At 50.8% G+C, this 13623-nt stretch overlaps 3 protein-coding genes across 3 annotated transcripts; 1 reads left to right on the forward strand and 2 right to left on the reverse strand.

Moving 5' to 3' along the window:
- Positions 1–109: 109 nt before the first annotated feature.
- BJX68DRAFT_222114 (TauD/TfdA family dioxygenase) lies at positions 110–1696 on the forward strand. The gene is made up of 3 exons (XM_071037936.1): positions 110–593; positions 648–913; positions 988–1696. The coding sequence occupies exons 1-3, from the start codon at positions 318–320 to the stop codon at positions 1610–1612; spliced, it is 1167 nt and encodes a 388-aa protein (XP_070905371.1). The 5' UTR covers positions 110–317; the 3' UTR covers positions 1613–1696.
- Positions 1692–4795, reverse strand: BJX68DRAFT_255 (anaphase promoting complex subunit 2). Its single transcript, XM_071042972.1, has 2 exons — positions 4123–4795; positions 1692–4059 (listed from the first exon to the last, which is right to left on the reverse strand). Exons 1-2 carry the CDS (start codon positions 4561–4563, stop codon positions 1771–1773), a joined length of 2730 nt encoding a protein of 909 aa, XP_070905372.1. The 5' UTR covers positions 4564–4795; the 3' UTR covers positions 1692–1770.
- BJX68DRAFT_287 (V-type ATPase assembly factor PKR1) lies at positions 4796–6081 on the reverse strand. Its single transcript, XM_071048910.1, has 2 exons — positions 5962–6081; positions 4796–5653 (listed from the first exon to the last, which is right to left on the reverse strand). Exon 2 carries the CDS (start codon positions 5556–5558, stop codon positions 5028–5030), a length of 531 nt encoding a protein of 176 aa, XP_070905373.1. The 5' UTR covers positions 5559–5653; positions 5962–6081; the 3' UTR covers positions 4796–5027.
- Between the last annotated feature and the right edge of the window lie 7542 nt (positions 6082–13623).

Raw genomic sequence — 13623 nt, forward strand, 5'->3', positions numbered from 1 at the left:
AGTCGCGTTGCACTTCATAGCCTCAGAATCGCGTCGGATGACGCCATCGGCAAGGCCAATCACGCCGTCCACAGCAATATTTATCGGAGACTTCATCCTATCAGCTTCATATCTCTCACGATCTGCTAGCACGCAATGTCCTCCACTGTTTGCATGACAGCTTGCGTCTTTTGGGATTTCTATACCCCTCTACCGGCCGAGTGGCTTCAAGCCGAACCTGTTGCTCTGTTTATAAATATCCCTGTCGCGCCTCCCCTGGATGAAGTATACAGAGAAAAAGCAATTAACCACGGCAATCCTCACGAAGCAGACTCGAAATGGCCACTCTTACTCAAGCCCCGGCGCCTGTACCCCTCGATGTCTTCCCAGACGGGTTGAAGACTACTGGACAGCATCCTCCGCTATACGAGGAGCTTCATCCCTTTGATGAATTCCCCAAGCAAATCTCCGGCCCTACCCTGTGGAAGGCAGAGGACTACCGAGATGCTCCTGAGAAATGGACGCATCGCTTCACTGCGGAGGAGGTTGCTGAGCTGAGCGCAACAGCTGATGCCTTCTTGGCTTCGAAGACCCCTCTCACTGGCATCTCAAAGGTATGGCGCATCCTCCCAACCATACAACCTTGACCCTACTAACAGAAGAACTAGTCAAACTTCCCCCTACCCAAGCTCTCTGCCACCCTCACAGCCCTTCGCGAAGATCTCCTCAACGGGAAAGGCTTCATCCTCTTCAAGGGCTTCCCCGCCCAGGAATGGGGTAACCACAAGTCCGCTGTCGCATACATGGGTCTCGGCACATACCTAGGTTACTTCGTCTCTCAGAACAGCCGCGGTCACGTCCTAGGCCACGTCAAGGATCTCGGCGAAGACCCAACAAAGATCGACTCTGTGCGCATTTACCGCACGAACGCGAGGTACGTTTCCTTGAGTAACCCGCGCCTTCCTTCAGTACATTCACAGGGGGAACGCAACTAACAATCAAACACAGACAATTCTTCCACGCGGACGACTGCGACATCGTTGGCCTCCTCTGCGTCCACCGCGCCCTCGAAGGCGGCGAATCAGACATCGTCTCCTCCCACCACGTCTACAACACCCTTGCAGCTGAGCGCCCAGACGTCCTCAAGACTCTCACAGACCCAATCTGGTACTTCGACCGCAAGGGCGAGACGTCCAAGGGCCAGGAGGAATACATCCGCACCAGCGTCGTCTACCTGGAGCGCGGCGAGAACGCCCGCGTCTACACAAAGTGGGACCCTTACTATGTCCGCTCCCTCACCCGCTTCTCCGACGCAGGACTTATCCCGCCTCTCTCGCCTGCCCAGCTTGAAGCTCTCCAGGTCCTTGAGGAGACCTGCCAGCGTCTCTCCCTACACATGATTCTGGAAGTCGGTGACATCCAGTTCGTATCGAACTCGCATGTTCTCCACGCCCGCACTGCATACAAGGACTATGCGCCGCCTGCGCCTCGGCGACACCTGATGCGCCTGTGGTTGGCGACGCCGGAGAATGAAGGAGGCTGGAGGCTGCCGTTCTGGGATAGCAATGAGAAGAAGAGGGGTGGTGTGCAAGTTGATGATACAGCCCCGGTGGCGCCGTTGGATGCGGAATAAACGCGCAACAGGGTAAAATAAGTTTTTTTCTTTCTTGAATGTTTTCGTCTGTATCTTAGCGATGATCATCTTCAGAATTTGACATGTTCTATTTATTCATTATTCGGTCGTCAAGGCATGATATGATGGTTTAGTAATACACTGTAAGCAGGGAAGAATCAGCGCACAAGCTTGTAATTCCCGCCGCTGACGATTTCTAGTTTTCCCCTCGAGACCATCCCAGCGAGGAATTCGCGGAGCTCCTCGTTGCTGAAAGGGAACCCGCCGGGCACGGCGATCTTCAGCATCATGACGATCCCCTGCAATGGCATAGCACCCTGGTTCGTCAACATGCCCACGATAAACTGCCAGTACAGATTCATCTTCTCCAAGGCTGCTGCTTCCGCGGATTCCCGTGCTGCAGCTGCCGCTGCCGCTGCCGCATTCGCCGCTGCTGTTTCTGCGTTGCTTGTTTCGCCTGTGCCACTGAGGTTGCTGGATAATCCGGTCGGTGCGGCATTGTCGTCGCTGGCGACGTTCTTGGTAGGCAGGGTTTCGAGAACGCGGAATGTATCCCGCTGCACCTCGGCAAGGATGCGACGACTAACCCAAAACAGGCAGGCGCTGCGTACGAGGACGGGTGACATCTCAAGTTGTGAGGCAAGCTCCGCAGTGGTTCTGGTGACGGAGTCGTTTGAAGGGGAGTTGAAGGCGTAAATCACGGTTGCTTGCCATGTTGTGACCTCTTCGACAAAGACGCGGTCTTCGAGGTCTAATTCCACGGTGACCTGGCCAAGGCCGTTGAGCCAGGTGAGCTTGCGGGATTGTTTTAGTGATTCGAAACCCTCGGAGTAGCGCTGCTGTAACTGCGTGATTTCTTCAGGGACCTTGAATTGCTGACCTTGTATTTCGGGCCAGAAGAAGTGTGAAAGGATCTTGGCGTGCAAGTCGGGGGTATCGTTCGCTTGTGCTGTCGATGTTACCATTCCTTGATCGTTTCGGACGACGGCATCGACTCGTCTTGAACCAAAGATATCTCGTAGCATAACTTCGCAGGCTTGTAGTGCGTTGTCGCCAAATCGTAGTTTCAACAGCTCCAAAACGGACATCTCTTGCTCGAAATCTGCGCGCTTCTGAAGAAGACGCTCCGCCAGCATGTTTTGCATCTCTCGTACAAATGTCTCTTTAGACTCGAAAAGGCTGATAAGACTGCCGATAACATCGGAACTCTTGGATTTGCGGTAGTCTGGTGCCGCATCCACAGGGTCCGGCATCCAGTTCATATCATCCCAATCCAACTCTCCCGTGTCCGCTCGCAGAGAGTTTTGATGAGCTTTGCTCAACTCCGCGGAGAGCTCCACCAACGTCTCGCTGCTAGGCGAGGCGGTGCGACCATCGGTATCAGCGGGATCTGCTAATAGACCTCCAACGATCGCTTTCACTGTATCATCGCGGTCCCGTAGATACCGGCGGATTGGCCGCGCGATGCGGTCCAAGAGCACACCTTTCGGGTCAAGCAGGTTGAAGGACCGTATAATCGAAACGTACACCTGCAAAATCTCCACGGTCGAGGCACCCGGATGTAATAGGCGTCGATTGAGCACCGCTGCGAACGAGTGCGTCAAATGATGCCGTGCCGCTGGGTGTGTAGTAAAATGCCGTAAGTCTTCGATCGCTCCACTGCTTGCCGGCCATTCAACAATCACGTCAAACAGTTCCCCAATGCGAAGTGCTCCAAGCCGGGCGATTCCAATCTCCTGCCACTTTTCCACATCGCTAAGTTGCACATCGAGTTGCCCTGGTTCTTTGATTCCGGACTCCGACACGTTGATGACCGCCAGTACTTGTACGACTAGCTGCGCAAATACGTCCTCGATCCATTGCCGTAGATGAAGCGCCACCAGTGATGGACCTTCCCAGAGGCCCGAATACGCCGCCCGAATAAACTCGGTCAGCATAGTATCCATGACGCCTGCAAACACCACCTGCGCTCTTTCGCCTCCAACGCCAATGAGCTGGAGGTTATTGAGTAGTAATAACAGCTCTTCGCGTTTGGCCGTAACTGCGGCGTCCTCACCTTCCGTCATCATCTGAGTCCGAATCTCGGCCGATGGTGCATCCCGCCAATCCTGGTATGACATCGAGTAGTGGCTATCAACTTCCATGGTATCAACATCTGCACTATCTTGGTCATCCGCTTCCTCCTTCAAGCTCTTTATGCCGAGAATGACGAGCCCACTTTTGATAAATTGGCGAGCCAACAGATCAGCTACCTGCGGCCAGGGCATAGCATAGGCAACCATTGAATAAAACGAGCGCTGAAATTTCCTAAACACTTTTTCCTGTTCTGGGCCATCTAAAGAGGGAAGCATATATTCGACAAGCGGGGAAAAGTAGATTCTGCGCATCAGGAGTAAACAATCCACAAGCATTTTCAATATACTATCTCGGATTGCATCATGCGCTGTCTATGATGACATTAGTATCGGGCCGCCAAAGGAAATAGGCCACAGGTAGGAATGAACACGAACCATAAACAGATCACCTTTAAAATTCTGCATAAAATGGCGCCGTATCTCAGACTCGTACCAGTCAAAAATACTCCCATAAACTGATCCGGCAGCCTCCAAAGAGCCCTTAGCCAGAAGGCTGAAAGCATCCCTGGTTTCTTTCGATGGTTTCTTGTATCGGTTCCACAATCTCAGAAATTCAGCGTCGCCCATCTCGGTGATCCGTAGCAGTGGCTCGAACTCCGCATCCGGCATCGTGAGAAAGGAGACCGCCAAGCGCCATGCTCGATCCCATGTCGTTTTGTCGGGAAATTGGGTCTCTTGCCGTAAAGTCGAATTGTCCGCTGCGGTCTTTGGGGCGACGGAGGGTCTGGTGGGTATGGGATCTCCAAGCGAGCATGGCGCGAACACAGAAGAAAAGATGTGGCTGCGGCCAACGCAGATAGAAGAGTCGGGGGCCATCTTTCTGAATCGCAATATCAGGAAGGCATCGTTGGAGAAAGAAGCTGGAACGAGCTCAAGGCAGCGTGTTGAGGAGTAAACTTATCCAAACAAACGCGCTTCCCTTGCAGAGTCGCAGAGTGCTGACTCAGCTGCTTATCGATAAGATAAGAGCTGTTGTCGCCTGAGGCAGAATAGCCGTGCTGGCGTCCTCAGGCCCATACAACTACCAAATGCAGCGGTAGTTGAAGTATTTGTTTCTCATCGGAGTATTCATTCCCAGTCTGGTATATATAGCACTATCGGCATCTATGGGTATCTCTCCAGAATAAGAATCCCCTTTAAAATATGCATGGAAAGCAACGCGCCGTCTTAGACATACCGTGGCCCTTCCGAGTCCGAAAGCCCCAGCAGCATGGAATATAAACGTATATACCCATTTGGGATAGATAGTCTGTCCCCCAAGTTGGGCGACACGGCCCCCTTCAGTTTCCATTGCTGTCATCCACCTTCTCCCACTCACTATCAGTGCTCGCGTAACCCGAGCTATCACCGCTCACATAAAGACGCTTTCGAACTTCATTCGCACTCCTGGGAACCTGAAGTGTCGTGGAAGCAGAGGTCGACTGTGGAGTAGAGACAGAAACTTGCGGGCTCTTGCGATCCAACAAGCCTTCCGTCTCCGTGTCACTATCGGCACCGTCCGGAGTCCCTCGAGTTCGAGAATCGCTCTGCGCAGGTTTCTTTCCTTCCACCGACGCGTTTTCCGTTGATGTTTCCTGCTCAGCAGCCTGAGCTTGCGCTTGTGTCACTTCCCGAGCGAACCAATTAATCATGTACCAAAGCCCTCCCGAGATGATCGACAGAAAGACGAAATGAATGCTATATGTCGCTAGGAGGAGGACGAGGAGCAGGGTTTGCAGCGCGGCGAAGCTGACATTGGTCGCGAAAAGGAGGGTTGGAGTAGGACCGGCGGTAAAGATGCTGGACCACAGGTCCTCGATGAACGATGCCATGACTATTTTCGGTTCCGGGCCTTGTAGTCCGGGTTGAATGGGTAGTTGTGAGAGCGTGGAGTCGAAGATGAGGCTGCGGAAGGTGATATAGCAGTCTGGATGGTATTAGCACGACGTACGCGCGGTAGCAACCGATAATATCGAATAGAGGTACAGGCTCTCATAAAGCGAGCGCGCCTAGGGGTAAGTAAAGAGGGGTTAAGAGGGGCGACGCGAACTCCACAAGATAAGAAAAGGGAGTTTACCGTCGCAGCTCGGATTGCCTGAGGAACTAGGTGCCGAACGGGAGGTGGGGAATGAGCAGAACCAGATCCGCGGCCGTCAGCTTTAACAACTCGAAAGCGTCAAAGATATACGACGACAACGGCGCAACAGATGATGAGAAGAAAGCTGGGAATCTCACCAGGCCAAGTCACGTCACCCAACGAGGGGCAGGTGCCTGGTTATGTAAGGACTCCCAAAGTTGTTGTTGTTGTCAACGCTAACGTCGGCGTTGGGTATCCCCAGCCTCAGGCTGCCAGCATTGGTCGTGTCGAGTCCCAAATGATCGCCCGTGACCGTTGATCATTCATAGGCCAGCCGCTCAGATGCACCTATCCGGCTACATACTCCGTACATCATTACTCAGCCCGCCGATCATCTGATGAGCTTCCGATCTCCAGGCGTCATAGCAAGCTCTGAGCGGTTGAACAATGCCTGTATTTTTGTCATTTTGAACTGCGCCCGGCTCATCGCTGCCTCACGCTGGAAGCTCTACTATGTCAATGAGTCTTGAGTTATCCCACTTGGACATCCCTTGTCCAAGGTCTTGGTGCCCCCATGACATTTTGGTACACCTTCTCATCGGGGCTGTGGCTGGGCGGCGTGCCTTAAACCAAGTCCTAATATAAACCCAAAGGATACTTTTATTTATTCGCGCCAAGGAAAGAACGCAGAAAATTGCGCCTTGATATCTCACGCTCCCCAGAACCATGGCATGCCTTCACGTCCTATGTTACGCGGAGAGTAGTTTCTTGGATGAACACCTTATGAACCGCCAAAGATACTCATCAAGAACTCTATCATGGTTTGACCCATGGGTAGACATGAACGCGTTTGGAGTGAATCACTGAGCACTTCCAACGGTCCTTCCGTACGAATGGAGACGGGAGGAGACAGATGGATGATGGCCAATGATGAAAGCAAGCGAGATTCATCTATCACATATGTAGGACCACCAAGGGTCAAGAGGGCTGTTGAATATTAGCCCATTGCGAATGTTCGCTGTCCAGGCACCAATCTAAACGCCAACTATCTCGAAGAACAGGAGCAGAGGGAGTGTGAGTTGCCCGTGAGGCCATGATACAATAAAGAAATGTAGATGGCTGGCACTACTTCCCTGAGATTTCGCTCAAGATGAAAAGCCGTATACTATCCAATCTAGTTGGCTTTACCTTGCAGGGTAAATTCAGACAAGCTCCAGGGCTGCATTTGACATTGAACAATAGAGATGGCTCGTTTGAGCGAAGTAGAAGTCGGGTCCATGTCTGTCAGCGAGTCCACGGTAATATATATCATTGATTCACTAGAAGCATCATAGCACACTTCTTAAAGAGTAAAGCGCTTTCCTTATTCTTTCTTACCACCCTATCTGCCCTATTCTCGGCCTCTAAAGCTTTACCTCACATATATCAACATCTAAATCTTTGTCTCTTCCATCATCCTCCCCAATTATCTCTTACCTAGCTTTATACTTTGTTCAAATTGCACTTGGACTTTGATCGTGCTCATGCTACTGCCTTCTTCCTATTCCACTTCTGATTTCTAGGCTACTTCCTCCAAGGAACCCCGGCTAACATCTAGAATCTACTAATATATATTCCCAGCTATTGGAAAGCATCCTATTCGCTGAGAACTTTCCCAGTCAATCTATTGGCTGTGGTACATGAGAAAGCTGGCACAGTTTCTCAAAGTCCTTTTATGGCCGAATGGTATATATCTGAGAAAGCCCAAGGCCTTATTAACGAGATCGGTACCACGGGAGGCATGTCTAGATCCATAATCTACCCCTATAATAAGGCTAGGCATTTAGCTATTGTAAGGACTATGGCGTAAAAGTTGAAACGAACAGACCATTGGTACTACTCGAAGAATACTAGTAACGATCAAATTTGCGAAGGCGCTACTCAAGAGCCATATAGCCCTAGCTGCGGTTCCGCGCTTAGTTGTTGTCGGCACCAGATTGCTGACGGAGACAATCCGGGCAGTGGCATTGTAAATGGTGCTGTTAAGTATGGACAATGCGGAAAAAGCTGACCTAGCGTCTCGCATAGTGGACGTTTCACTTGCTGTCCACAGATAAAGATTTTGTGTTCTTACGGGGATCTAGGGTAGAAAGGAGCAATCTATAGAGACGAGCGATATATGTAGTTAGATCTAGCCCTCGTAAGATATCTAGGTAAGTGTAGGACTAGGCCATGGAACTCTCCACGCCTGTTTTGATGCCTTGGCGGGATTGTCACCTTACAACTCGTTTATAGAGATGTTCTGTTGGTATGGTGTTTTCACCGAGTCGCTAATTAAACGCCCTAGCACCCGAGTATCGGATACAGAGAAGTACAAAGGTCAGGGCCCTTGCGAGAAAATAGCCTACACTATGACTTGACTCTTGAAGCCAGGCATAAGCAAGGTAAACTCTGTCAGCAGGGTTGGAAGCATTTACGCGGACTCATCCATTCTCCGGTATCCATTCTGTGGATCCTGGATCAGATAATGATAGCAAGCCAAAGCAGGTATAACGGAGATTTACTCTGACAGCGATTAGATATCTTTTTGGGCTAGTTTTGTTGCGATTACAAACCCAAGGTGCCTGAACCGATGTACCCGATGCGTTGTCAACAACTATGTCCATTAGCTCGAATACAGGGATGAGAAATTGAAAGCTTGGAAAGGGCAAAGGCAATGCTTGTTTGAGAATGGCCTGATTTCAATATCCAAAGACTTACTTTTTCTTGAGAAAAATCACAGAGTAGAAAACTGCGATAAGGAATCAGGTGATGTCGTTCTAGTGTCAGCCTCAGTCAGCATGCTGTAGGCGAGCGTATACATTACACAAGATCATTAATCGATCATTGATAGAGCGGTGTTGGTGCACTCAAGCCAATTTCTAGGTGCCGAAATTGTCGAGGTGATGTGGAGGCCTTGATCCTGTTCCTGCTCCTGAGGGATCCGTCCCCAGACGCCGGATTGCCAATTGCTCTTTAAGGTTCTGGAGTTAGTTCAACATGTTAGACAGCGATACGCATACCGATGTATAAGAATATAGCGCATGGTCAATGGCACTGCAAAAAATATTAGATGGCCCTGCGAACGTACTCTGGGGGCCCTGCATCATGGACGCCTCAAGGTCTCGGCTTACTCAGAGAGACTGGAGTAACAATGATCACAAATCTTTGATTGCCGTCAACGCGTCAACGGCCATCAGCTTCAGCTCAGTAATTTCTGTTCACCACTTTCAACCTTCTGCCGTATCTGCCGTCGGCTAGCGGGAAAAAATGGCGAGGTGCTCACTGTCGACCCGCCACAGCCTCCCGCAACCATTGACTTGGCTTAATCGCTGGCATTTTGCATTTCGCGCTCTCGCACGACGCTTGCGTAGCGAAAGCTGTGTTGTTCACAGGATAATTTTGAGTCAACGAACCGGGCAGACTCCAACCACAAGACCGAGATGCCATAACCAACCTCGTAGACCGCGGCATCAACCGGCTTTCCAAATTTGCGTACTCCGTAGGGGTCTTTCGGTCTGCCCTTGTACTCAACATCGAAAACCAGCTGAACGTATCCGAGATTAATCCGGGTCCGTGATACCGAAGGAGAGAGTCAGCGGCCAGTTCAGTACAAATCGAGCGAGGCGCGTTTTGTCGTGAGTTGTGTCACGTCAGTTACTGTTGTTCGAGTGTTGATTCGTCGGGGAAGTAACAATGGACCGCGGCGTTGGAGGAATATCCCGGCTTGATGCCAGAGATGCCAGAATCAGCATGAATGGCCAGACTCTACACCGCTACTGGCAGTCCTCTTCATCTTCCTCGGGCCGTACCGTTCAGAAGTCGTTTCAAGACTGAGCGCTCGGAATTGAGACTTCACGATTTCACGAGCCTCCAGTTGCAGCAACTTGAAGTGCCAACAGAATGTGCTTCTGATTTCAGGCACCGACCAATCGCAAAGCAACTAGTACTCAAGGGTGGGTTAAGAACAGAAATCTGCTATGTTAAAAGATTTCCCGCGAACACCTGAAGCCGATCGGCACTGCCCCGCGCACGGAAGGATCAAGAAAAGCGGCCCAGATAATATTCCACCTAGATACAGGGCCTGGCAGCTCTTCCCACGTCTCCCTCAGCAACTCGATATTGAGCGAGCATCCGAGGTTGGTCGTCCACCGTCCGGGCAAGATCGAAAAAGTAAAGAACAGTTTCACATGAGCATGTATTATTGTTGCGAGCCTGTTTTGGTGACTTCCCCAAGCCACCCTCTTTTCCGTGACTCGTGCTAGGGCGAATTAGTTCAGGGCCCATTTGAATGGCTGAGAAGTGCACTTGTGGACGTAATCACAAAAATAATACGGAGTTTCTCGCAGCCTCATGACTGTGGAGAGTTTTGAGACACGTACTGGATCGGACTGGATTCAAACTCCGAAGCGTCCTGAGACAACTGACAAACAATCACCATTCGAGACTGATGGTGTGATGGCTGCCTCGTGGGTACAAAGCTCAAGTTCTAGCGTTTGCCACGGATACGAGAGTGCCAATTCGAGAACGTCATCCAGTAAGACTGATCTTACTGTCCAGTCAGAGCGCGTGCGGAGGGTTTCTGTCCAACTCAGGCACCGTTCCGATACGAATCGCTAACACGACCCACGCCTCAATGAAGAAATTCCAAGCCTTCCACTGCCAGCGAGGGGCCCCCGCAAGGCCTGCCGTTAGTGGTGCAGGTGGTGTTGGAGAATCGTCCCGCTAGCAGGGCAGTACTCCGTAATGGGTCCGGATGACCAAGCCCCGAAGCGCCTGCGACCCGCCGAGCGGTTCAAGAGAACGTATCAAGACCTCATGTATCCGCCACCAACCTGCGTGATTGAGTGTTGGCTGTCGTTCGCTCAGTGGCTCACCCTCGTAACACTGGAAAAGACCTTTTGACCTGATGACTCGCGAAACCGAGTCATCAGGAGAATGATTTGCCATCAGGTCTTCGTTTCAGGCCCTGTTGACTCCAAATTCAAAGTTTTGGGAATGAGGCTAAAAAGCTCGTTTCAAACAATAAGGGGGCTGCCAGGAAGACCCCGAGAGCTGCTGCATCATAGTACATATTCCTCCGGGAAGAAATAAGTGGAACACCCTCCCCGGCTTCTGGCTATTGGCTGTGAAATAACAAGGGTGCCGCGAAAAATAAACCTGGCAGGCTGACACTTTGAATTTCTGACACAGGAGAGCTTAACTTTTGGACCCATAATGGCATTGTGCAGAGTACGGTGTAGTACGGAGGACCGAGTATATCTCTCCGGCTTTTGTCTCCAGAGAGGTTGGTTTGCTCAGCCCGCTTTCCATCGTTGGCGAACGAGGCCTGCTACATAGTCCAACGGTTAATCGTGCTAAACTAGGGCTGATGAGTCTAAGCCCTGCAGCCGTTAGAACCCTTGAATGCAAGTTCCAGTTCCCACTGCTCGTTTCACTTTTAGTGAGGCGACTCTCACCTCCTCGGGGCGAGGCCTGATCCAGGAGCAAATGAAGCGATGGCGCTGCGATTGAGGAGACTTGTAGGGAGTTGGGAGAGCCGCCAAACGGGCACGAGCGCGAATCGTGGCTTTTCAATTTCGACAAGCGAAGCGGAGGTCGATTAACATTTGATACCGAACGTCAACACTGGGACTCTGGGAGCAGCCACCAGCGATGTGACAGTTCGGGTTGTTGGGGGTGTGGGAAATGGAACCAGGCTCAGGTTCTCATTATGCCAAAAGCCATTGAACGCCTCGATATGGTTCATGATCACTCCCCACAGATCCATCTGCTTGACTCTGCTGGTTCGGCCGCATTCCGACAAGAATGCTGGCTCTGGGAAAAGGCAACGAGGGAGCTGCTTCCTTTCCCCTTGGCTATCCACTTCGGAATCCAACTGTTGAGCAAAAGGGCCAGCAGGATCGATAAAAGTGCCACAACACGTGGAATGCAAGGAGATCGTCGAATCCTGGCCCGCGTGGCCATGAACAAAAGACACGGCTAAATCAACATTAATTAACTCGCGAAAATGAGGCCTGCACTCGTAAAGGAGACCAGGCTCTCTGGCGTGTGAGACCTGTGATTGGACTTGTTTCCTACAGACTTAGGTTCTTATCTTCACCGTCATTGGCACCTCGTATGCAAGATACGATGCGATGTCGGAGGCCTTGACTTCTTTCTCGCCTGGAGCAATCAGAACAGACGAAAAGCGAGGGCATCCTCATGCTAATAGGCCCTCCGGATTCTCCGCCGAGAAACGGCCCCAGACGCCGAGTTGAGTCCAGTAATAATTGTCACTGATCATTGATGACGATGAATCGATGATTATTCCGTGTGTGGGTGCGGCCGTCCTCGTGTGGAGACCCCAACAGGGAAAGATTCAAGACACTAGTCGTCGGGACAAGACAACAAGGCCGATAAGCTCGACAAGTCAAAGATGCAATGGCTCTAACCGTCAACGAGGAGCTTGTGAGCCGTCAGGCTTGGTAGCAATGCGGTGCTCTTCGAGCCATCATATTCATTGCCCAAAGGAGGGCAGTCAATCTAATTTACTTTTGACGACAATAGGTCTCATGGAAATAGGACTCGATTGAGGGAGTTCGCGTGTCTCAGTAATATCCTTTGGAGTCTCAAGGGCCTGTCTTGACTGGAGAAATAGGGAAGCTTCCCACCCGGCTTTGGTCTCCAACATTCTGAACAATCTCACAGACTCATAGTTCTCCGTAGTCTCCCTGCCGTTAGGTTCTTGATCCTGGCTGATCCTTGCCGTGGCTGTCAAAGGCACTAACCACTAGGTTATCACTTCTCTGGAGTCATTCCGCGCGCCGGACTTGCGGTCGAAAACAGGTGAAAGTGGACGGTACAATTTCGTCTGACAGCATCTTCGCCTCGGCGCTTCCACCAGCAGTCCCTGGCCAATCTTCCATGATTTGGCGTTGCCATGCAGTGCTGGCCATGTGATATCGTATTCGTGCACGAGAATGATATCGCGCTTCCATGAACTCCTTTTCCCTCAGGTAATTGAGGGTAAGGTACAAAATAATTTCCGCGCTTTGACTCCAGTAACTTCAGAGGAGTAATCCAGAAAAACGTTTGGAGATTTAGAAATTTTTTTCTCATTCGTCTCGAAGATGCTTCGTCAAATCGTCAGGAGTGAAAGAGAAAGGATAGCCAAATCATCAACTGGGCCAGCGTTGAAACTAGTCAGTGTGGCTGGCTAGCACTAAGTTTGGGGGCCAAAGGGGAGCCAAAGGTCCTGACGCAGCTAAGAAAACCAGAGCCAGTCTCACAACCGCCCAGCCCCAAGTCCAACAACAGCATGACCATCAGATTCCAGCCGTCGATTAGCGGGAACCGAGAGACGAGGCAACAGGTGTCAGCAATTTAGCGCCTCACAGGTCTTCTTCCGTATCCCAGGCGCTTCTCGGCAATTGGGAAGTTTGTCGAGCCAACCGATTCCTTGATCCGAGGACGCTGTCCTTGCATATTAACTGATTCAGCCGTCCGTTGCTTATCGCCATGTGGTCAAGATCTTGCACTGCATCCTCCGTCGCACGGCGATCTTGTACAACTCCGCGAGCCTCCGGATATTCAGATGTTACTCTTGGGTAGCCGGGAGTCGATAGGAAGTTGTTTCTGAGGAAAAGAAGCTAACGTGTATTAGTCAACATCGCCAAGTCAGCAGAAAACCACACAAGATCTCAAAAAAAAATAGAAATTGGCGGACGAGAAAAGGGATGCGCAGCCGGGATGAAAAAGCAAAAAAAAAAAAAAAAAAAAAAAAAAAAAAAAAAAAAAAAAAAAAAAAAAAAAAAAAAAAA

This window comes from Aspergillus pseudodeflectus, assembly GCF_044049435.1.
Source record: "Aspergillus pseudodeflectus strain CBS 756.74 chromosome Unknown BJX68scaffold_1, whole genome shotgun sequence".
In the NCBI taxonomy this organism is placed as follows: domain Eukaryota; kingdom Fungi; phylum Ascomycota; class Eurotiomycetes; order Eurotiales; family Aspergillaceae; genus Aspergillus; species Aspergillus pseudodeflectus.

What these genes read in the sequence shown, in the direction of transcription:
- BJX68DRAFT_222114 (XM_071037936.1), top strand. Translation starts at nt 318, where the DNA reads ATGGCCACTCTTACTCAAGCCCCGGCGCCTGTACCCCTCGATGTCTTC. An exon ending in CTCTCACTGGCATCTCAAAG is followed by an intron (nt 594 to 647) that starts GTATGGCGCATC and finishes CAGAAGAACTAG; the next exon opens with TCAAACTTCCCCCTACCCAA. An exon ending in ATTTACCGCACGAACGCGAG is followed by an intron (nt 914 to 987) that starts GTACGTTTCCTT and finishes AATCAAACACAG; the next exon opens with ACAATTCTTCCACGCGGACG.
- BJX68DRAFT_255 (XM_071042972.1), bottom strand. Translation starts at nt 4,563, where the DNA reads ATGGCCCCCGACTCTTCTATCTGCGTTGGCCGCAGCCACATCTTTTCT. An exon ending in TTAAAGGTGATCTGTTTATG is followed by an intron (nt 4,060 to 4,122) that starts GTTCGTGTTCAT and finishes ATGTCATCATAG; the next exon opens with ACAGCGCATGATGCAATCCG.
- BJX68DRAFT_287 (XM_071048910.1), bottom strand. Translation starts at nt 5,558, where the DNA reads ATGGCATCGTTCATCGAGGACCTGTGGTCCAGCATCTTTACCGCCGGT.